This window comes from Phycodurus eques, chromosome 1 (genome assembly GCF_024500275.1).
Source record: "Phycodurus eques isolate BA_2022a chromosome 1, UOR_Pequ_1.1, whole genome shotgun sequence".
Lineage (NCBI taxonomy): Eukaryota > Metazoa > Chordata > Actinopteri > Syngnathiformes > Syngnathidae > Phycodurus > Phycodurus eques.
In genome coordinates, this window is record NC_084525.1 from 23,175,023 (window position 1) to 23,196,089 (window position 21,067).

The window sequence follows — 21,067 nt, forward strand, 5'->3', positions numbered from 1 at the left end:
GTTTGTTCGTTGCGGTTTTTAAACGAAACATTACCTAGTGTTTATTTTCTAGCGTAAACCTCCAGATTCTACCTTTGATTAACAAACGCAACGTTCATGTTAAACATAATACTTACTTTCACATCCACATGTAGTCTGTTGAAAGGTCAGCTTTACTTCCACAAAGCATGTACTGTACGTGTTATCCAACAGCATTCCCAACTTGTCAAACTCAGCCAACTTCATGAGGACGGGCTCCATCGAGGCGGTCCTTTGTCACAGATTCCATTCATTACATTTATGGACCGAATTTCGAGCCACAGCGTTGAGGGGGTCTGGTTTGGTGAGCTCAGAATTACGTTTCTGCTTTTTGCAGATAATGTGGTTCTGTTGGCTTCATTAAGCCGCTATATTCAACTCTCACTGGAGTGGTTCGCAAAAGAGTGTGGAGTGGGTGGGGTGAAAATCAGCACCTCCAAATCTGAGGTCGCAGTCGGAAATAGGGGCTGACATTTTTCAGGATTCCCACCGGATGGGAGTGAAGATCAGCATGGGAACTATGACAACAAAGTCACGGGGAATGGACTTGAGTGGAAACCATGATGGGAGTGAAACCAGAATGCAGTTATTTTTTATTTATTTTAATCAAATCAATATTTAAATATTTCCCCTCCGCATCAAGCTAAATATTGCTAAACTATGGGACTAATACGGCATTTGTTATTGAACTTTTTGTTTTTGTTTCTTGATCAGTCCGGTTTTGTACTGCATATATTATACAGAGAAAGGAAAAACAGAGCAGGATTGACTGGAAGAAGGGGGGAGTGGAATTTTGTTTTGAGATAGGAATCAATCTCTGTGGGAGTGGGATTTTTTTTTAAACACTGGGGATCGGGCGGTCTTTTTTTAAACAGCATTTGGCAGGATTTTTTTTTTTTTTAAACACTCGGGATTTGGCGGGATATTTTTTTAAACACTTGGGACTGGGAGGGAGTGGGATCGATTTCTGGTTAGTGGGAGGGAGCAGGAGTCAAAATCCACTCAATCCGTGTCAGCCTCTGGGCGGAAAAGGATGGAGTCCCCTCTCCGGGTTGATGAAGCGATCCTGTCCGAAGTGGAGTTCAAGTATCTCGGGGTCCTGTTCACGGGGGAGGGAAATTTTTTTTAGGAAAAATTCCTTCTAAAATGTGTTGTGTATGTGTCTCAGGGAATCATTAACAGCAGAACAGCAGCCACATGGTCCTTTGGTGCTGAAATTCTGGGGCCATTTTTGAGCCGAGGGTGTGATGAGCCCTCCTGGTGTCCCTCAGAGGAAAAGGATGCTCCCAAAGGGACATGGCTTCCTGTGGATCAGCTCTCCGCCATCCCTCCAAAATATAACCACACATTAAATGTTTTGTACATTTGTTTTGTACCTCATTTCCATTTTTTTCCCTACTGTTTTTTGTTTTTTAATATGCAAGTTTGTTTTTTTTAGCCACCAGCGCAGAAGAGTTATATCACATGTTTTAAATTTGAATTGTGTGTTTTAAGCAACATATCTGTAAAACGTTTGCACCAAACTTGGCTGTGCAGCAGTTGATAAGCTCAATTTAGATTAGCATGAAGACAGGAAGCAGGTGGAAACAACCATGCAAACTGAGGAATGTAATCAGATTACAATCATTGAGGCTTCCCTCCACTGTGTCAGAATGCAGCAGCTCCATTTATGCCACCATTTCCCTGCACCACTAATAATGCCCCAACCCCCCCGCCTTCTGATTTTTTTTCTCTTTATAAGATGTGATATTTATAACATTAAAATGTGTTTTGGTACTGGACTTTGTTTATTTTTTAAATTTGAAGCTCTGTGGAAGCGCACACGGGGGAAGGGGGAACAATAAGATAACCAGTCAAAACTGCCATTTTCTAAATCAAAACAAATGGAGGTATCAATTTTAAACCAAGTCTTTGTAAAATGGAAGATAGCAATGTGCACAAAAAGGTGTCACACAGAAGAAAAATGTCAACCACAGGCTTTGAAATAATAATTCCAGTCCCTAGAGAAATCCCACATGGCCCTCATCTGCCGACCTTGCCCAGCCTGTAGTCTGTTTTTGGGTCGGCAATGACGGCTTGGACTGCTACAATGGCTTCATTTATCCTGGTCTGAAGCTCCCTCAGCTCCTCGATGTGCAGCAAACGTAGGATCTGAGCTGCTTCATTCAGCGTGGCATCTAGTGCGGAGACCACAAATCACATTTATGTTCCTACACACAAACATGCATGCATGGGATGTCCTTATTTCGAGGGGGGGGCAACTCACCCCCTGTATCAAAACCCAAGATGTGCTTGTCTAAGGCTACTGGGACACCCTGAACACACAAAGAGAAGACATTTACTGCCTTAGCAGAATAAACTAGAGAATGCAGTTTCTGTAGGAATTCTGTGTGAAAGGCTGAAAAGCAATGCTATGAAATTAATTGAAATGTCGACCGTCAGACTTGAAATTGGAATGGTTTGAATCGGTCAAGAAATGTGTCAAATATATCTTAAATGTAGGAATTTTATTGTGAAAAGTGTGTAATTTGAATGTGTACAATAGTTCCCATGATGCTCTGAATGAGCTGAACAGTTTGAATCAGCCAGGAAATGTGGGAGGAGGAGATAAATGCGGAAAATGTCAGCATTACACAATAATACAAAATCTATAATGTATCCAAAATCATTAAATGTTTTGGGCACACGCTTATGCGAACCCTTGAGGAGGAACCCCCCCTTTTTTGTTTGAGGAAAATTCTAGCACAAACACTGAAAAGGCAAAATATAAATTCAAAGCCCCATTACAGTGCTCTGCCAATGTATTTACCTCTCTGCTATGGCTCGTTTTAGCGATGGCCTCTGGTGAAAGTCTTTCTTGGATGAGGATACGAATGGCCTTTCAGGAGGAGACAAACCATTAACCGGGTGGTGTGCAACTTTCAATCAGGTTGATGAGGGGGAACCTTTAAGCACTTACCTTGAGCATCACCAGGTAATCGTCATGCCGCTGTATCTTGAGGATGTTGGCCAGGGCGAGCACGCCTGCTTTGAAATCCGGTGAGTCACCTGAGTCACACAAACACATCACAAGAGCCTCAGTTCACCCACAAGAACGTGTTGCGGCTGTCCTGTGTGATGCCTACTGTCGAGGTTGATGAGGGGGTCCGACGTTGCCCTGCTTTCACTGGAGGCTTCCAGTGGTTGACAGTTTCTGTACTTGTCCACTAGGAGGGGACACAAAACACAATCAAAGAACCCCAATTCCAATGAAGTTGGGACGTTGTGTTAAACATAAATAAAAACAGAATACAATGATTTGCAAACCATGTTCAACCTATATTTAATTGAATACACAACAAAGACAAGATATTTAACGTGTTGCAGCCATAAAATTCTAACTTAATGATTATTTGCTAAAAACAAAGTTTATCAGTTTGAACATTAAATATCTTGTCTTTGTCGTGTATTCAATTAAATATAGGTTGAACATGATTTGCAAATCATTGTATTCTGTTTTTTTTTATGTTTAACACAACGTCCCAACTTCATTGGAATTGGGTTGTACACAACTCGCAAGACGTTATAGAACTATTCGGTTGTAATTATTGCATGAACTTGAAAATAGGGTACAACCTTTAGTAGCAGAGGGTGTGACTCAGTCGGTGCTAGCGTATACGCTTTCAATCAGCTGCTTGCGTCAATGACAAAGTACACTGTAAGTGCCTTGTTCGCATTAGCCATTGCCTGTTTTACGAGATGCTAATTCGGGAAAGTTACCATGTGTCTGCTTCCGGGAAGTGATATGCTTTGGCTTTCAGAATAAGAGCATAAGACAGGTGCTGTTAAGTGTAAAAGTCGCTAAGTGTGAAGCCTCTGAATAGAAGAATAGAAATTCAGTGGAACCTCGATCAAACGGACCCCGATAAAACGGATATAAGATAAAACAGACCGTCAGGACTGAACAATGTGTCCAAAAATAGTTTCCATTTGTCATTTAAACTGCAATTGACAACGTCCGTCAGTTCCAGAATCGCCCGCTGTTGTTCACTACCACTGTGCCGGGAATGCAGGCAGAGAATGGGACGGACATATTTCTGGGTCACAGATATAAAATAATACTAGATCCACCCATGTCTACGTGGCGACCATGTGACGATATTTATTGTCTGTTGTACACAAGAACAGAGAGAGAACAGAGAGCGGCGTTAACGCTGAGGAGTGCAAAACAAGTCTTTGGAGTTTGCCTAGCCCTTCATGTTTGCTTTAAAGAATTGTACCAATCTTACCCATCAATTCTGCCTGGGTAATCAAACATATGACCACAACTGTGTGTTTTCTCATTTACTCAATAACAGTAAGACTGTGAATTTCAAAATAAGAGCAAGTAAATAAACAAGTATGACATGTTCAAATAAAACGCTTCACTTCAGAATAATTCTTTGAAAAAATACGTTGTGTTGATCATATGGGTAGAAGCAAAATCACGCATTGTAGAAATGCATTATACATAGGTAGAAGGGTTTTCCAGAATTTTTAGGTCAACTTTGGGGGTGTAGTAAGTATTGAAGATTAACATCTCGTTTTGAAAGTACCATATTGTGATTGATTTAATGCGACCCTAATCTTTTTCTTGTTTTTTTTTTCTAAAAAAAGCACGAGAAGTAAATGGTGATTTCGTCACGGTCTTCTAATTTTTTCAATTCCTGATTTCGTGGGTTCTATGAGCTGGAAGCCCAAATTATGTAAAAATAAATAAATACTTGAAATTGTTTAAATTGTGGGCCCTGAATCTATAATCTATGAAAGTTTAACTTTTTGAATGGAATTACGGAAATAAATAAACTTTTCCATGATATCAATTTTTTGTGGGAAAGGGTCTGTATATGTCATTGCTTGCTGGCAAAGTATTCATTTTTCCGATGGCGCCATCTATTGACCAAGCATGGCAAGAAATACACAAAAGGAGTGTCCGTTGCCCTCCTACCATTGTCTCCATATTCATATCGCACCGCCAGGCCCAGCAGCCAGTCCACAGTCTCCGCTCTCTCAGACGGTCCAAACGGACAGTTGACGTCCTGTAGGTACTGCACGGAGGACATGGACACGTGCCGTTACAGACGCCAGTTGTACCTTCTTCAATTCGCCTAAGGCGACCAATCAATCTTTTCATCACTAATTGGTTGTCCCCTCAGAGGGAAAACAAAAACAAGGGCAGGAAGGAAAGAATGAAATGCAATCACAGGTTATCCTCTCCTGCATGTTTGTCAATTTCTGAATTGGTTGGGTCAGGGGGATGAGGAATGTTTAACTCAACATTCATGATTTTTGTTCTTCAATAAAATAATTGTTAAATAATATCCAGTGCACCTCCCAAAGTATTGGGACTGCAAGGTCAATTCCTTTGTTTTTGTTGTGTACTGAAAACATTTGGGTTTCAGATCAAAAGATGATCGTGAGACAAAAGTTCATAATTCCAGCTTTTATATCTAGGTGTGTTAAAACAACCCAGGATAGAGCACCTTTTGTTGGAAGCCACCCACTTTTCAAGTGAGCAAAGGTATTGGAACAGACGTTATTAAATTAACTTAAACTGAATAGCATTTAATATTTGGTGGCATAACCCTTACTTGCAATAACAGAGTGTTGCATTCTTCATTTGAAATGCTTTTCCAGACCTTTACTGCAGCCTCTTTCAGTTCTTGTTTTTTTCTGGGGATTTCTCCCTTCAGGAGATAAAATGCATGCTCTATTGGGTTAATGTCCGGTGATTGACTTGACCAGTCTAAGCCCTTCCGCTTTTTCCCTCTGATGAAGTCCTTTGTTGTGTTGGCAGTGTTTTGGGTCATTATCTTGTTGCATGATGAAGCTTCTCCCAATTAGCATTTTTCTTTAAATTGCCAGACAAAATGGCTTTGTAGACATCAGAATTAATTCTTCTGCTACCATCATGAGTTACATCATCAATACAGATTAGTGAGCCTGTTCCAGAAGCAGTCACGCAAGCCCGAGCCATGACATTATCTCCACCATGCTTCACAGATGAGCTTGTGTGTTTTGATCATAAGCAGATCCTTTCCCCTTTCCATCACTTCGGTAGAGGTTTATCTTGATCTCATCAGTCCATAAAACTTTGTTCCAAAACCTTTGTGGCTCATCTCTGTACTTCTTGCAAAAATCCAATCTGGCCTTCCGATTCTTCTTTGCTGATGAGTGGTTTGCATCTTGTGGTATGGCCTGTATATTTCTTCTCTGGAAGTCTTCTTCGAACAGTGGATTGTGATACCATCACACCTGTTCTGTGGAGGTCGGCAGTGATGTCACTGACTGTTGTCTTTGGGTGTTTCGTCACAGCTCTCACAATGTTTCTGTCATCAATTGCTGTTGATACCCTGGGCCGGCCTGTTCGATGTCTGTTGCTCAGTGCACCAGTAGTTTCTTTCTTTTTCAGGACGTTCCAAATTGTTGTATTGGCTACACCCATTGTTTGTGCAACAGCTCTGATTGATTTTCCCTCTTCTCTCAGCTTCAAAATGGTTTGCTTTTCTCCCATAGACAGCTGTCTGGTCTTCATGTTTGCTTTACAGCAAATGCGGTTTTCACAGGTGAAACACAAAGCCAAAAACAAGCACTAGCTAATGTTTAATCAATCTAAAAGGCAACACCTGAGCAACTAGACACACTCATCAGTCACATGTTCCAATACTTTTGCTCACTTGAAAGTAGGTAGTTTCAAACAAAAGGTGCTCTGTCCTGAGTTGTTTAACACATCTATATGTAAATACCATGAAATAAAATCTGGAACTTTGAACTTTTGTCTCATATTCATCTTTTGATCTGAAACCCAAATGTTTTCAGTATACAAAAACAAAGGAATTGACCTTTTCGTTCCAATACTGTATTTGATACTTGAAAATAAACCTGTCATGCTTTTTCATTCTATTATTTTACATGGATGTCTGCGCATGACAACATTTTTATATTATTTAGGCTAATTTCCAAAATTCCCCAGCTTAATTTTTTGTGGGAATTTTTGGGTAAATTTGCAGCGCTTTGCAACCATAGTGGGTTACATTTTTGCGTTACATTTTTACGCTTTTCCTGTCCATGGCAGTTGTAGAGATGTATTGATATGTATCGATATCGGTCTGAAAAAAAAAAAAAGTGGTATCCCACATCCCTACCAGCCACAATGATAAACACATTGCGAAATCTTTACAGTGACAGCAGCAATGTAAACCGAGCCTCAATATGTTCGAAATTTGTGATGACGCTCGTGCAACGGATGTCATTAGATTGTGAAGTGGACTGTAAGTCCAGGCCAGCTGGGAGAACTCACCTTCTGGTAGGCTTTGGGCCAGTCTGAGCTGGGGATGTTTCGCAGGTTGCCTCGGTCTTCAATCTTGTAGTGTCGAATCTTCTGGTCCTCCAGCCACACCACAAAGTTCCTGAACTGGGTCTCATCTGGGAACCAACACAGACTATAGCACTGATTCAATATTCTACTTGAGCGCTGAATTGTCCATGTACTAGTACGCCATTTGTCCTCACTAGTAAGACAACTCAGCAAACTCAAATAGTGACTATTTCTTACTAGTAACGTTTTTCCACCACTGTATGACAATTTTGGGCACTAGCAGAATCACTGGAACACAATTGTAGAATGTTACAAGTGAGGTCAAACAGTGCACAAGTAGACAGCTGCACGCTACTGATACTACTAATGACATCATGAATTTGTCAAGTTAACATCGAGCACTTCACTATTACTAGTGCGCCCTTGTTATTCTATTAGTCCGGTGAATTGTCCATGTGCTAATACACTTAGTCGTTAATAGAAAGACAATTCAATGCACTAGTAGAATTGTGTCTTACTAATGAAGACAAAGAGCATACTACAATTCAGTGCACTAGTAGAACGACTGTCTTACTTCCCCCCCCCCCACTACTGTATGGTATATTCCTGCACACGAGTAGAACGATTAGCACCAGGGACGTTGTCAACTACTGCGCAGTTTTGCATGACTAGTAATGTGCCATTTGCTCTACTAGTGTGCCGTAGAACTTCCATCCAGCTTATCTTCACTGGGGTCGCGGGGGTGCAGGAGCCTATCCCAGTTTACTGCGGGCAGGAGGCGGGGTACATCCTGAACTGGTTGCCAGGGCACATATAAACAAACAACCATTCGCATCTATGGGCAATCGAGTGTCTTCAGTCAACCTACCATGAATGTTTTTGAGATGTGGGAGGAAACCGGAGTACCGGAGAAACCCACCCTCACAGTCGAGGCCGGATTTGAACCCCGCGTCTGTGAGGCAGATGTGTAAACCAGTCCTCCAGCATACAACTTGTGCATGTACCATTCATTCATCGCAATAACAGGATATCGAATAAATCCTCACAACGCTTGCCGTAATGACCACGTAACTAAACCGCACACTTGAAGCGAACAAAATTAGTACATATCAGTTTGTCTTACCCGCACAGTCGAATCCACCCGGACTGTGATAGTCTAAGGCGGTGAGTTTTCTTCGAAACATTGCTACGTTTGGCTTTCCAACTCGTCACGTATGCAAGCTTGTGCCACTAGTAGCCTGCTCGTCGCCTTCAGGTGACGTCGGCACGCATGCCCAAAGCAGTCTGCCTCGCCTTGCGGCTTCCGTCTTCGTCTTCTTCTTTGGTGTTTTAGTGGTTGGCAAACCAGATTCAAATAGTGCAACTGCATTTTAGAGAGAGAGCGAGAAAAAAAAAAAATTATATATATAATTTTATTTATTTTTTTCTCGGCACCGACATTTTTGAAAATTGACCATTTATTTCATAAATTTACGTTTTAACGAAAAACAATTAATTAATAAACCACGACATATTAGTTTTTAAAAAAAAATAAAATAAAATTATATATATATATATATATATATAATTTTTTTTTTTTTCTCGGCACCGACATTTTTGAAAAATGACCATTTATTTCATAAATTTAAGTTTTAACGAAAAACAATAAATAAGCCACGACATATTAGTCGTGCTCAAACATCAACGGTTCACTTTCCAATACTAACATATACTGTGTTTTACTGTTAAGCATAACTGTTACAAATACTCGGGAAACATTATTGCTTAATAAAACTTCTAAATATAAAGTTTAATTTAATTTGAATATTTATTTTAGGATTACTCTAATAAGAGTAACAGGGTTGCAAATCAATGCTAATGTTAAAAATTTTTTGCTCAAGAGTACGTTGTCAGCTGCTGCGGCAACAGGTCAAGAACAAACGAAAAAAACGTCTTTACGGCTGAAAAAAACACACACACGTGTATGTATATTTATATACACATATATATATATATACACACACACAATTATGTATTAATTCAGATTAGTCACACGATTTATTTGGATCGCACACTACTTTACCTTAGCCGCAGATGGACATCTGAAACAAAGCACAGGTTGCTAAAAGGTAAATGTTCAGGTCAGTTCTTACGCCAGTCCAAAGATGAGTGAGGAGACTCAGAGTGGTGTGCTCAGCCGCAGAATTTGCCTCAAAAGTCACCCTTATTGGACTTTCGATAAAACAAAAGTTCATTTGCATATAGTGGAGTGCTTAAATCTGTTCATGGGAGCACAAGTTTAAAATGCCATCTCAAAGCAAAACGTATTATATGTGGTAGAGTTGGCACCTGTGATTAATCAAAATTCAAGTGATTAAGCTGGTTAAAAAAATGTAATCGATTGATAGCCCTGAGACATACACAACCTGAGTGCATAATTACTATTTAAAATGTCTGCGATAAAGCAAAATGTTTTATTAGAGGGAAAACAAATCAACAAAATCATGGCCCCAAAACCTGATTAAAAAGTAGTTTGCTATGCAAGTTGGTCATCAAGAAGTAGGTATGAGAAAATAAGCTATTTTCATAGAGCTATTTGGTATTTTAGATAAAACGTAGGAGTCACTTTTACTACATCTTATCTCAGGACAACTAATTTTCACACGTATAGTATGTGTTTCTGTATTTTGCGCATGGATTATTTGAAATTTCATGAGCGGTGGGGGGAGGGGGCTCCAAGGGCTGCCAAAACACAGTTTCACTTGAACAGAGAAACAGCAACAAAATAAAATATTCAAAAGATGGGGGGTAAAAAAAAAAACTAACATTTATTGAACATCATATTGTACAAGATGGGAGCCAAAAAGTCTTAAGATGATACCTAAAACAACAATAACAATGCAACATCAGGTTAACAATGGTGGTGGGTTTCTGTATTTGCTCAAAAGGGCCTCATGCGTGGACCAAGCGGTTGGGCTCTGTTGGGAGGCGTGATGGCTATGTCCAGATAGTCTCCAATCTGAAAGCGCTGAGACTGCAGTGTCATGGAGTCGTCGGCACACTTCTTGCCAGACACTGTATTGCCAATGTCTTTGAAACTAAAGGAAGAGGCAGGGGAAGGGAACATTTTAGTAGTATTGTAAGCAACGCAAATGCAAATGAATTTACCAGGTGGTGCTTTGGCACTAACCGATACACTTTCCCTCGAAGGTCAGGGAAGACGATGGCAAAACTGAAATGGGTTCCTTTTTTCCTGGCCTCTGGATACACCTCCTTCACGAGGCTGGTCAGCTCCCGCAGAGTAGCGTCCATCCTGGAATAAGCACCCACACATCTCAGAAAGGTGTCGCAGTGCACTGTACCCACAAAGACTCCTTTCCCATACTGCTGTTTTGGAGGAAAATTGCATTATCTGGCAAAAGAGGCTCCAGAAGATCCTTGGTTTATGACGGTGCCGACACAAAGCCATTACGAGGTTATGTAAGGCACGCGGCGTAAGATCGAACGCTTCTAGCACGAATTAACGTATTGTTTGACAATTTATTGGAGTTTATAGGAATAAAACAGGAATTCACCAAATTGAATGTTGCTTCTTAATGGTGACTTTAAATACAGTTGGGAAAATATTTTAATATAATCTTGACTAAGACCAGAATTCATGCAAGTACAGTGGTACTATCTTTTTTTTTTTTTTTTTTTTTTTATAAAAACGGTCCTGTTCAGCTGCATGGTCATGCAGAATGGTGGATCCGTATGACTTTTGTGCTGGAACAGTTTTGCTGTGCAATTTTGGATTTTGAAATAATCCCACTGCGTATTTTTTATTTTCTATTTATTCTGATATTTGTAGCTGGACAGAAAAGGGGTTTAGAGGACAGACAGAGGGATAGAACAGCCAAAGGGAATAGCAGTGCAAACCACAGCAGAACAATAGGTAGACAGTCTCGATATTTGACCACAAGTACCGTTACAAAATCGGGGAGACACCTGGTGAGGACATGCAATAACTAACCAATAGGACAAGATCAGAGAGGACAGAAAAGTGCAGGACAGGATGTAAGAAATGTGCACGGCAGTGCTACTGATGAGTGGTGTGGTGGAATGCTTTTATAGTGGCTTAACACCTGCAAGAACCTGTGAGTTGATATGTTAGTATAACCTGTGTTGTTATTAGTGATCTAGCGCAAGCAATTGAAGCCTATAGCATGTCTATGGAACCTATTACTGAATGAACACCTTATGACATGTACAGTGGGTACAGAAAGTATTCAGACACCCCCACACTTTGTTATACTGAAGCCAATTGCTAAAATCAGTTAATTTCATTTTTCCATTCATGTACACACAGCACCCCATATTGACAGGAAAATAACATAATTGTTGAAATTTTTGCAGATTAAAAAATGAAAAACTGAAATATCACACAGCCATAAGTATTCAGACCCATTCCTGTGACACCCATATTTAACTCGGGTGCTGTCCATTTCTTCTGATCATCCTTGAGATGGTTCTACACCTTCATTGGAGTCCTGCTGTGTTTAATTATACTGATTGGACTTGATTAGGAAAGCCACACACCTGTCTATATAAGACCTTACAGCTCACAGTGCATGTCAGAGCAAATGAGAATCATGAGGTCAAAGGAACTGCCTGAAGAGCTCAGAGACAGAATTGTGGCAAGGCACAGATCTGAAAAATAATTCTGCTGCAATTAAGGTTCCTAAGAGCACAGTGGCCTCCATAATCCTTACATGGAAGACGTTTGGGACCTTAAACTCAATTGAGCACCTCTGGAGAGACCTGAAAATGGCTGTCCACCAACGTTCACCATTCAACCTGACAGAACTGGAGAGGATCTGAAAGGAGGAATGGCAGGATGCCAAAATCCAGGTGTTAAAAACTTGTTGCGTCATTCCCAAAAAGACTCATGGCTGTATTAGCTTAAAAGGGTGCTTCTACTAAACACAGAGCAAAGGGTCTGAATACTTATGGCTCTGTGATATTTCAGTTTTTATTTTTTAAATAAATCAACAAAACAATTAACAATTCAATTTCCCCCCCTGTCAATATCAGGTGCTGTGTGTACATTAATGAGGGAAAAAAATAACTTTGATTTTAGCAAATGGTGGGTCTTTATTTACATTTTTTTTTTTTTTTTTTTTTAAATTAAGCGGGCCTGAATATTTTCCGTACCCACTGTATGGTGTACGCCGTTGCTGTGCCAGCACATCAAGGAAGAGCGGGACAGGGCCCCTCCACCTGCAAGGGGGGCCGAGCTAGCGCGCCCATCCCGTCGGGGACCTAGTCAGGGGGGCGCCACCCACACCCCAGGACGGTCCCCCAGCCCCACTGAAGCACCTCACCCAAAACCCCCAGTAAGTGAATCCTCAGGGCATTGAATCAACTACAATTGGAATCACTAGCTTAGTTACTGTGATGATCCCAAACTTTAGACACTCTCTTTTAAGGACTCTCACTTGCAGCCATCGCACCAATTTATTGATTTTTTTTCTACATGGAGTAGTCCATGTGAAAACATTATCTCTGCGAAGCTCTGAGGCAAAAATTTGGCTTTCTACCTTTTTTTTGGTAATCAAATTATTATTTATTCATTAGTTATTTGATTCATTTTTGTAGTCTCACCATGTGTATATCTGCAGTTCACTGGAGGGAACATTGCCACGGGCAAATTCATCTTGTCGGTGGTGTCGGCCATTGTTGGTGGTGAAAACTCGCAGAAGAAGGGGACAGGTCTGTGACAGAGACGAGTGTAATTAAAACCCCATGAACATGGACATCAAACTACAAAGAATAAGCTTTGTTCTTGTCGCAATATGTCCAAAAACCCTTTATCAAAGAAAAAAAGTGGGAATAATTTGAAAAATAATTATAGAAACCATATACCATAGATAGAAGCGCAGATCCCATAGAAATCTTTAATCACAACCATTTCATTTAATCCATTATCATCCCTTTAAGCCTATTTTACAATTTTAAACCCAGTAAGTACATCAAGCATGTTGACAAAATCCCTAATTTGTTAGTAAATAATACATTCCACTCTATGCGGTTTATAGAAAGTTAACAATAAGCATGGCAAACCAGTTAGTGAGATCTTGCCAATTGGTGTCACCACAAATTGGCTTTTACACTCCATTTCCAATTAACCTTTCCCAAGCAGGAGATGATACCGTTTATTATTATTATTATTACTTATATGGTTTCCTCTTGTAGTATGCATAAAATCACTGAATAAATGTTCAAATTGTGCATAACATTGCCTACAACATAGTCACTTTATGAAAGTACAACTCAATTGTATTAAACTTTTAACATTAAATTTATAATTCATCTTTAACAGCTGTTTTCAAACATTTATTCCAGTACAATTTTTGAGCAACACATTGTAATTGAATAATTGACGTGCTTTTTTTTTCTTGAATCTATGTTTTAGCGCTGTGTTAATGTTTAAATTGTGCATAACGTTACAGTGTCTTACAATATTATAAAATATACATTTTAGGGAAAAGAAACCTCAGCCTCCTTTTAAAATGAACGACTTGCCCTAATCCGATACCGACATTTTAATGTTAGTCATTGCTGTGCAGATTGAGGAACATGGGGGGCGGGCAAAAAATTGACTACTACCAGATAAAGAACATGAAATGTGTTATGCACTACATGACTCTTGATGAATAACACTTTCGACGTGTCCTGGGATTTTAAATAAGAAAATAGGCTACAAAGCAACCCATATTAGCTAGCTAGCTTTATGCTAACAGTTCAAATGAGACGCCCATGCGCTGCACAGCTGCATACCTTCTCTCTGTCGATGGGCTTCTCTGTTTCCTTCTTGATTTCTTCCTGTGTAATACGCGACTCAAGCGCCATTTTTCGATTTGTTTCAACAGCGGATCTACGCAGTTTATCGGAACTTTCCAACGTCTTGTTTGGATGGATTCGTCGCTAACTTGAACACGGAACAAAACCGGTCACACTACTTCCGTTTCCGGTTTGGCTTCTTTATTGAATATATTCAATTTACAAACAAAAACAGACGAACGGACAAGGTAGTCTTTAAAACATAAAATAGTACAAAAGAGGGCTAGAGGAAAATTTACATAAAAACATTAAATGAAGAAAATAAATGAACAATTTTAACATCTTTTTTTTGTTTTTAAAGTTAAATATTCTGCTCATGTATTGTCTGGTTTAATAATAATAATAATAATTATTATTATAATAGTGAATCATAATTATTAATATCGACACATAATATTTTGCAATGATAATCAACAAAATAAAATAAAAATAAAATTAAAAAGCAGTTTGTCAATAGTATAACAAGTTTTTGTTTTTTTTTTACCTACAAAGAGAGATTGCTGCATAATAATCCAGGATAACCCCACCGCCTTCATCAGGAATGTACGCCCTTTTAAAGAAAGAGCTCTACTTAACCATTGATTATTTTCTTCTCAGTTTTAGTAATAAAATCAAAGTTCTCATTACAGCTCGCGTCCTCATTTTTCATTATGATACTCCCGAGATAGGCAACCTTTTATTTAATTGGTATATTTTTGACAGAAGGCGCATTACATTCGTGAATAGGAAAAAGCTCCAAATTGTTTAAAGTTAAGCAGAGTCCAGAAGCGGGAGAGAACAGTCTGACTGTTTTAATAGCAATGAGGACTTGACTAGAATTCTTCAAAAATGAGGTGGTATCATCATCAAGCTGATTAATTAAAATTTCTCTCTCTCTCCAATAGACCCTTCCCTAAACTGTCACCTTATCGTAGTGGAGGGGTTTTTGTATCCCGATGATCCTAGGAAATAAATTGTCACCATGGCAAACGGGTCCTAGGCGAGGGCCCAGACGAAATACGACTCAAAGATCCCCTATGATGATTACGAGCTTTGGAAAACATTTTCCCTCGCCCGGACGCGGGTCACCGGCGCCTTTCTGGAACCAGGCCTGGAGGTGGGGCTCAATGGAGGGCACCTATGGGGCCCGGCCGGGCACAGCCCACAGAGGCAACGGGGGTCCCCCTTCCCATGGGCTCACCACCTGTAGGAGGGGCCAAGAGGGTTAGGTGCACAGAGAGCTGAGCGGCGGCCGAAGGCGGGGACCTTGGCGGTCCGATCCCTGGCTACAGAAGCTGCCTCTTGGAATGTGGAAGGTCACCTCTCAGGGAGGGTGGAGAGACTCCCTCGTTCTTCTGGGGGACTTCAATGCTCACATGGGCAATGACACTGAGAGCTGGAAGGGCGTGATTTGGAAGAACGGCTCCCCTGGTCAGAACTGAGGTCGTGTTCTGTTGTTGGACTTCTGTGGTAGTCACGGATTATCCATAACAAACACCATGTTCAGACATAAGGGTCTCCATATGTGCACTTTGCACCAGGACACCCGAGGTCACAGTCTGATGATCGACTTTGTGGTGGTGTCATCGGACTTGCGGCCGAATGTCTTGGACACTCGGGTGAAGAAGCCGCGCATGCTCCTTTGTGGCAAAAACACATGCATTGTCATAGTAAATCAAGTAAACACACCCTTCCTTTGCCTTTAACAGGGTAAATGGCTTGAATGATGATTTTAGCTTTTTTCTCTACCACACATCTAGACAAACAACCAATTTAGTCTTCAATGAACCAAACATGCATTTATTTTTTAATGTGGAAGGAAGCCTCAGGGCTACCTGCAGAAAACCAATGCAAGCACATAGAGAAAATGCAAAGTTCACACAGAGTCAAGATTCAAACTGTGAGGCCGACATCCTATCCCCTGCTCACTGCCTTTTCATGCAGATGTTTACTGTAGCCTACTGTAATTAGCAGAACAGGAGAGTGGCAGTCCGCACGTCTCCCTTACAGTTCGGACATTTGGAGTTTGAATCTCGGTCTCCCTGTCTGGAGTTAATAATGTACGGCATAAAAACAAGTCATTAAAAATACAACTCACTATTATGCTGGATATTGTAACTAGTGGGAGTCCTGCACTTGTGTCTATTCAAAGAGCTGGTCGCATCGGATAATGGGAGACAATGACACGTGAAGTGTGTTACTTATCCCCAGTCTACTCTATAAATGTTTAGGTCACCATCAATGCAGAAAATCCTACTTCACAAAGGTAGAATGTTGGAAGTGGAAGGAAGAAATTAAGTGCTTATTTATGACAATCTCTGGGTATTCTGCCTTAATTTTAATCCACGCTTGTCTTTTGATGCTTGGTCTCCATATGCAGAAGAAGTTTTGTATGCTGGTCTCATTTGCAAGCCTGTCGTCACCAATTACACAATGCATGAGAATCATCTGTCCCGATAAACCTGTATTTTAAGTATAGGACTGCTGATACGCTCTCTTAAATGCAGCTTTCTTTTCCAGGAAGTTGCAGGTTCTTCTTCTTCTGCCTCATTATCCGGCCCTTTCCCGTTTTTGAAGAAGTTCTCCAAAGACATTTGTTTTTTACTTCTATTTTTGCTAACATGTGGTGCTTACTTTTGAAAAATAATCATATAGAGAGCGATTTGATTTGTAAAGAGGCGACAAGACACATCTGGTTGCACCCTTATTTTCAAGATAAATCTTAATATAAAATATTTTTTGTTCACTCTCAGTGTGTGGCCCAGTACCAAATGGCCCACTTTCTGGTCCTGACCCAGCGTCTGGTGGTTTGGTGACAAACACGGTGTCCCAGAAGTTACTATGCACTTTTTTTCCCATTTCGTTTCAGGGATCATTCAAGCAGACGTGAGCCCATCATCATTTGACAGCCTCGACTTTATGGTTTTCGTCCCTTCCCCACGGGTTGTTAGTTGATATTGTTATAGTGTTGCAAAATTGCTGCCTGGTAGGAGTTTTTTTCTGTCCCGACTGCAGAACGGCGCCAGTTTAAAAGGCTTTAAGGGCGTCACACTACTCCGATGCGTTGTGAGATTTACATTTCACTTCTCTGAGCATCATAATCTTCCACTTGAAGCCTTTGAATAACCTAAAGTAGGTACGGGTCAAGCTTTATCACTCTTTGCTCACAGAGAGACTTTCCCTGGCTTTGTGCGAAAGCCTGCTCCAGAAGTTTGGTGTTTTCATCCGTTGTGGTAGTAGCAGGCTCTCCGCGCTGTGGTTTGTCAATAGCAGATCCTGTTTTGAGAAAATTAGCATGGATAGTGTAAATTGTAATACACATTAAAGCAGTGGCCGGCACGGTGGACGACCGGTTAGCACATCTGCCTCACAATTCTGCGGACTGGGCTTCAAATCCCGGGCCCGCCTGTGTGGAGTTTGCATGTTCTCCCCTCGCCTGCGGGAGTTTTCTACGGGCACTCCGGTTTCCTCCCACATGCCCAAAAATATGCGTAGTAGGTTGATTGAAGACTCTAAATTGCCCATAGGTGTGAATGCGAGCGCGAATGGTTGTTTGTTTCTATGTGCCCTCCGTTCGGCTGGCATCCGGTTCAGGGTGTGCCACGCCTCCCGCCCAAAGATGGCCTGGATGGGCTCCAGCATGCCCGCGACCCTAGTGAGGATAAGCGGTGAAGAAAATGGATGGATGGATTATAGGAGTGTGGCGGCCATAAAGCTTTTCAAACTGATGCTGAACTGCACTCGGTGACAGAAAATTATCTTGCTAGGCTGCAATTTTGCCACACTGCTCGCTCCAATGTCAATTGGCAAGCAAAAGGGGCAAGGGAATGATATGCTTACAAAAACTGCAATGGGCTCACATCTGTCCGGATGATACCTCAAATCGAAAAAAGAAAGTGGAAAGTGACATTGGGGGCACTCAGTATTCATTTCAAGAAGTATTTGCAAAAAAATAAAAATAAAATAACACTACTGGGCGCACACATGCTTGCACTCACTCTGCCTTCCCACATACCACTACACATGCCACCCAACCTTAGCCACACACCACCACACTAAACCCCCCCAGCACCCCACCCAACCCCCACCATCCCGTGCACCCCCTATGCAGGGGCACACTGTGTGACAGAGGCGGATGGCCTTGGCCACGCGGGACGCAGCCACTGCGCTTGGCCTTGGTGGGACTCGTCGTTCCACACGCGCCTTCTTCACACAGGACTTGCCTCGTTCCTTCTTTTGTTTCATTTAAACTCTCCCTTGCTCTCTCAGCCAGTCTCTCTCTCTCTCTCTCTTTGCGCCCCCCCACCCCACTCCCCACCCTTCCCCCCATCCCCACTGCTCATCACCCCTACTCCACGAGTGGTCGCCTCCTACCCACCTGTGGGAGAAGACGGATTGGAGAAGATTTACTTGGGCAGATGTGCTCGGAGGAGAGTGGGAAGAAGGTGGGTGCAAAGTGATGCTCTTGTTGAAAGTGGGAGTGAGGAGGGATCACCCGGCATCTCCCATGTCGACTCACTTCTCTGATCATGGTGATGGAAAACAGGGATTTGGGTTATTTTGCGCAATGTTAATCTCTTAGAAGAACAGCTGAGTAATTGTGAACCAACTGACCGAATACTACTGAAAATGTGTCAGACATCAACGCTTTAATGATCATCTTATTAATGAGAAAAGTAATCTAGCAACTTTGCTGGGCAAGTTTTTTTCCCCTCAGACCGCAAGGATTCTTTAAATAAATAAAAAAGTCTGTATTGCTTTTGGAGTTCAATGAAGTAGTTGCAAATAAGGAATTGTCAGTAGTTATAACAGATCATAAAAAAGATTGAATGCGCACTGTTTCCACCACACCCGCATTCGTTCTTAATAATAATTGTTAGTGATGTCAAAGGTGTAACTTACTGGCATTTAATGTTCGAATGTTTGAATTCAGCAACTTTATAAATTCTTTTCATGAGCAAGTGTTTTTTTTCTGCTTAATGCACACGATTTTCATCATGCATCTTACAATTTACAATTTTCTAATGTGTTACTGCTATCATAATTTGTTAATAATAAATACATACGATAAAGTACTTTGTACACCCCCATTCCGCCCTCCCTGCGACCCTATACAAGATATATACTGCATATTCAAAATAACTTTTTCTTAGCCATTTTGCACACATCTTTATGTATGCACAGGGTGAAAGATCTGCAGCTAAAATCTTGTAATGTTTACATCCACCCGTTAACATGCACCTGACCCGACCACGCGTGCATTGACTCTGTGTGAGTTAAAGTTGAACTGAGTGGTTAAATGAGACGTCAGCTACTTATCTTTAAACATTTTTTGTGTGTGCTTGTTTTTTTTGGGTGCAAACAGTCGGTCAAGAGTTAACCATTTGACTGTTTGAGCACAAAGAACTCTGCGCCATCAATAGTGCACGGCCCCGCTGGGACAATGTCCATCTGGCAGCTTCTCTATTATGTGTCAGGGCGGGTGGCATTTCAGCACGTGAACAGATCATGTACATGTCTGCATGCATCTCAGTCACAGTGCTATAGCTGGTCATTTTTTATTTTTGTATTTTTTAAAGAGATGGATTGCATCATTTGATATGGATTTCTTTTTGAACGTTTATTGCTTTTAAGGCCAACATTTTGAGCTGTATCTTCTATCTATACACAAAGATTATTACCTTTAATTCATGCTTTAACTTTTCATTTTCGCATCATGTGATGGAATTGTTGGAATCACCTATCAGTAAAAATAGATTGTCGAACTTCGCTCAGGCCGAACAATCAAAATTTGGACACCTACACAGATACCTGGCTCCTACATATTTTGTCATCAGGATTTAAGCATTATTCCCTGGGAAACCAAGACTGTTATTTGGTAGTTTTTGTGTAGTCTTGCTGACTAACAAGTCCCAAAAATGTATTGTATAAACAAAATACACTGCGGATGGCTTGGTCCACCTCTGACAATTCGGTGGATTAGACATACTGTAGTCGAGCAGGCTACTGTGCGTGTGTGTGTGTGTGTGTGTGGGGGGGGGGGTGTTTGTGAATATCAGTTGATCCCAGGCAAACATTTGCCCTCCTCAGCATTCCTGGGATGTGATGAGTCCAGCATTCAACTGGGACAACCTGTTATCCACTCATTCACTTCCCACAGATGGCCAGCCATTGTCTAGCGCGCGTGCACACACACACACACACACACACACACACAGACACGCATGCACACACACACACACACACGAACAAGTCTGGCGTGTAAAGTTGATTTCAAGGTAGCACACATTGCCATTAATGTTACCTTGGTGTATTATTGTTTAAAGCAGCATGTGTGGTTTACATGTTACGATCATCACTGATCATTTTATACTACACTACATTTGATCATTTTACACTAGTACAGTCTCATTTGATTGGTTTCAGATATATTCGGTCTTTAGTTTGGGCAAAAATAAACTGATTTCATTGTTTTTCTCCTTTGCAGATATCCTTTTTCTTCTGCTTTCTAGTCGATGGATTTATCACTGGCAACGCAACAATATTTTAGTAAGTTTTACTTGCCTTTAAATACACTGTATTCTACTGCTTCCAAACAAAACGAACGAGAACACATCTGACTGTGGTTGAACTCAATGGAAGACCGTAGATTTGGGACAAAATTCCCTGACCACTTGCTTAGCATTATAAAACCAGGATGAGAGATGCCTTCCTTTAGGAATTGGGAATAATTCCAGTTTTAAGCAACACTAAATTTCACACCACATCTTATCATTTAAATTACACTTATTGAAATACTATGCCATTCTAAATCGTTCCTTCGGGCAAAAAAAACAATATAACGTAGTACATTACAACTGTTTAACTTTGTCG

The 21,067-nt window shown here is 40.9% G+C and overlaps 3 protein-coding genes across 4 annotated transcripts in view; 1 reads left to right on the forward strand and 2 right to left on the reverse strand.

Annotated features, from left to right (window-relative positions):
* Window positions 1-1,799, forward strand: part of nid2a (nidogen 2a (osteonidogen)) — a 65,653-nt gene extending 63,854 nt beyond the window's left edge. The window contains exon 52 of the mRNA XM_061683482.1: window positions 1,187-1,799. Within this exon, the coding sequence (XP_061539466.1) occupies window positions 1,187-1,197 (11 nt within the window). The 3' untranslated portion in view covers window positions 1,198-1,799. The remainder of the gene's footprint in view (window positions 1-1,186) is intronic.
* Window positions 1,767-8,624, reverse strand: rtraf (RNA transcription, translation and transport factor). Of its 2 annotated transcripts, XM_061683457.1 has the most exons (9): window positions 8,478-8,624; window positions 8,223-8,306; window positions 7,337-7,461; window positions 4,985-5,084; window positions 3,144-3,224; window positions 2,978-3,066; window positions 2,828-2,896; window positions 2,285-2,333; window positions 1,767-2,195 (listed from the first exon to the last, which is right to left on the reverse strand). In XM_061683457.1, exons 1-9 carry the CDS (start codon window positions 8,536-8,538, stop codon window positions 2,041-2,043), a joined length of 813 nt encoding a protein of 270 aa, XP_061539441.1. In that variant the 5' UTR covers window positions 8,539-8,624; the 3' UTR covers window positions 1,767-2,040. The 2 variants fall into 2 exon arrangements, with proteins under 2 accessions (XP_061539441.1, XP_061539453.1); XM_061683469.1 differs by lacking the exon at window positions 8,223-8,306 and having other exon boundaries at window positions 1,771-2,195.
* Window positions 8,625-10,142: 1,518 nt separating this feature from the next.
* On the reverse strand, window positions 10,143-14,328 carry sap18 (Sin3A-associated protein). The gene is made up of 4 exons (XM_061691395.1): window positions 14,153-14,328; window positions 12,977-13,086; window positions 10,524-10,646; window positions 10,143-10,431 (listed from the first exon to the last, which is right to left on the reverse strand). The coding sequence occupies exons 1-4, from the start codon at window positions 14,222-14,224 to the stop codon at window positions 10,275-10,277; spliced, it is 462 nt and encodes a 153-aa protein (XP_061547379.1). The 5' UTR covers window positions 14,225-14,328; the 3' UTR covers window positions 10,143-10,274.
* Window positions 14,329-21,067: the final 6,739 nt, after the last annotated feature.

What these genes read in the sequence shown, in the direction of transcription:
- rtraf (XM_061683457.1), bottom strand. Translation starts at nt 8,538, where the DNA reads ATGTTTCGAAGAAAACTCACCGCCTTAGACTATCACAGTCCGGGTGGA. An exon ending in GGCCCAAAGCCTACCAGAAG is followed by an intron (nt 5,085 to 7,336) that starts GTGAGTTCTCCC and finishes TCCTCCGTGCAG; the next exon opens with TACCTACAGGACGTCAACTG. An exon ending in CCCCCTCATCAACCTCGACA is followed by an intron (nt 3,067 to 3,143) that starts GTAGGCATCACA and finishes TGTGTGACTCAG; the next exon opens with GTGACTCACCGGATTTCAAA.
- sap18 (XM_061691395.1), bottom strand. Translation starts at nt 14,224, where the DNA reads ATGGCGCTTGAGTCGCGTATTACACAGGAAGAAATCAAGAAGGAAACA. An exon ending in AGCCCATCGACAGAGAGAAG is followed by an intron (nt 13,087 to 14,152) that starts GTATGCAGCTGT and finishes TCTCTGTCACAG; the next exon opens with ACCTGTCCCCTTCTTCTGCG. An exon ending in GAACTGCAGATATACACATG is followed by an intron (nt 10,647 to 12,976) that starts GTGAGACTACAA and finishes TGCTTATTCCAG; the next exon opens with GATGGACGCTACTCTGCGGG.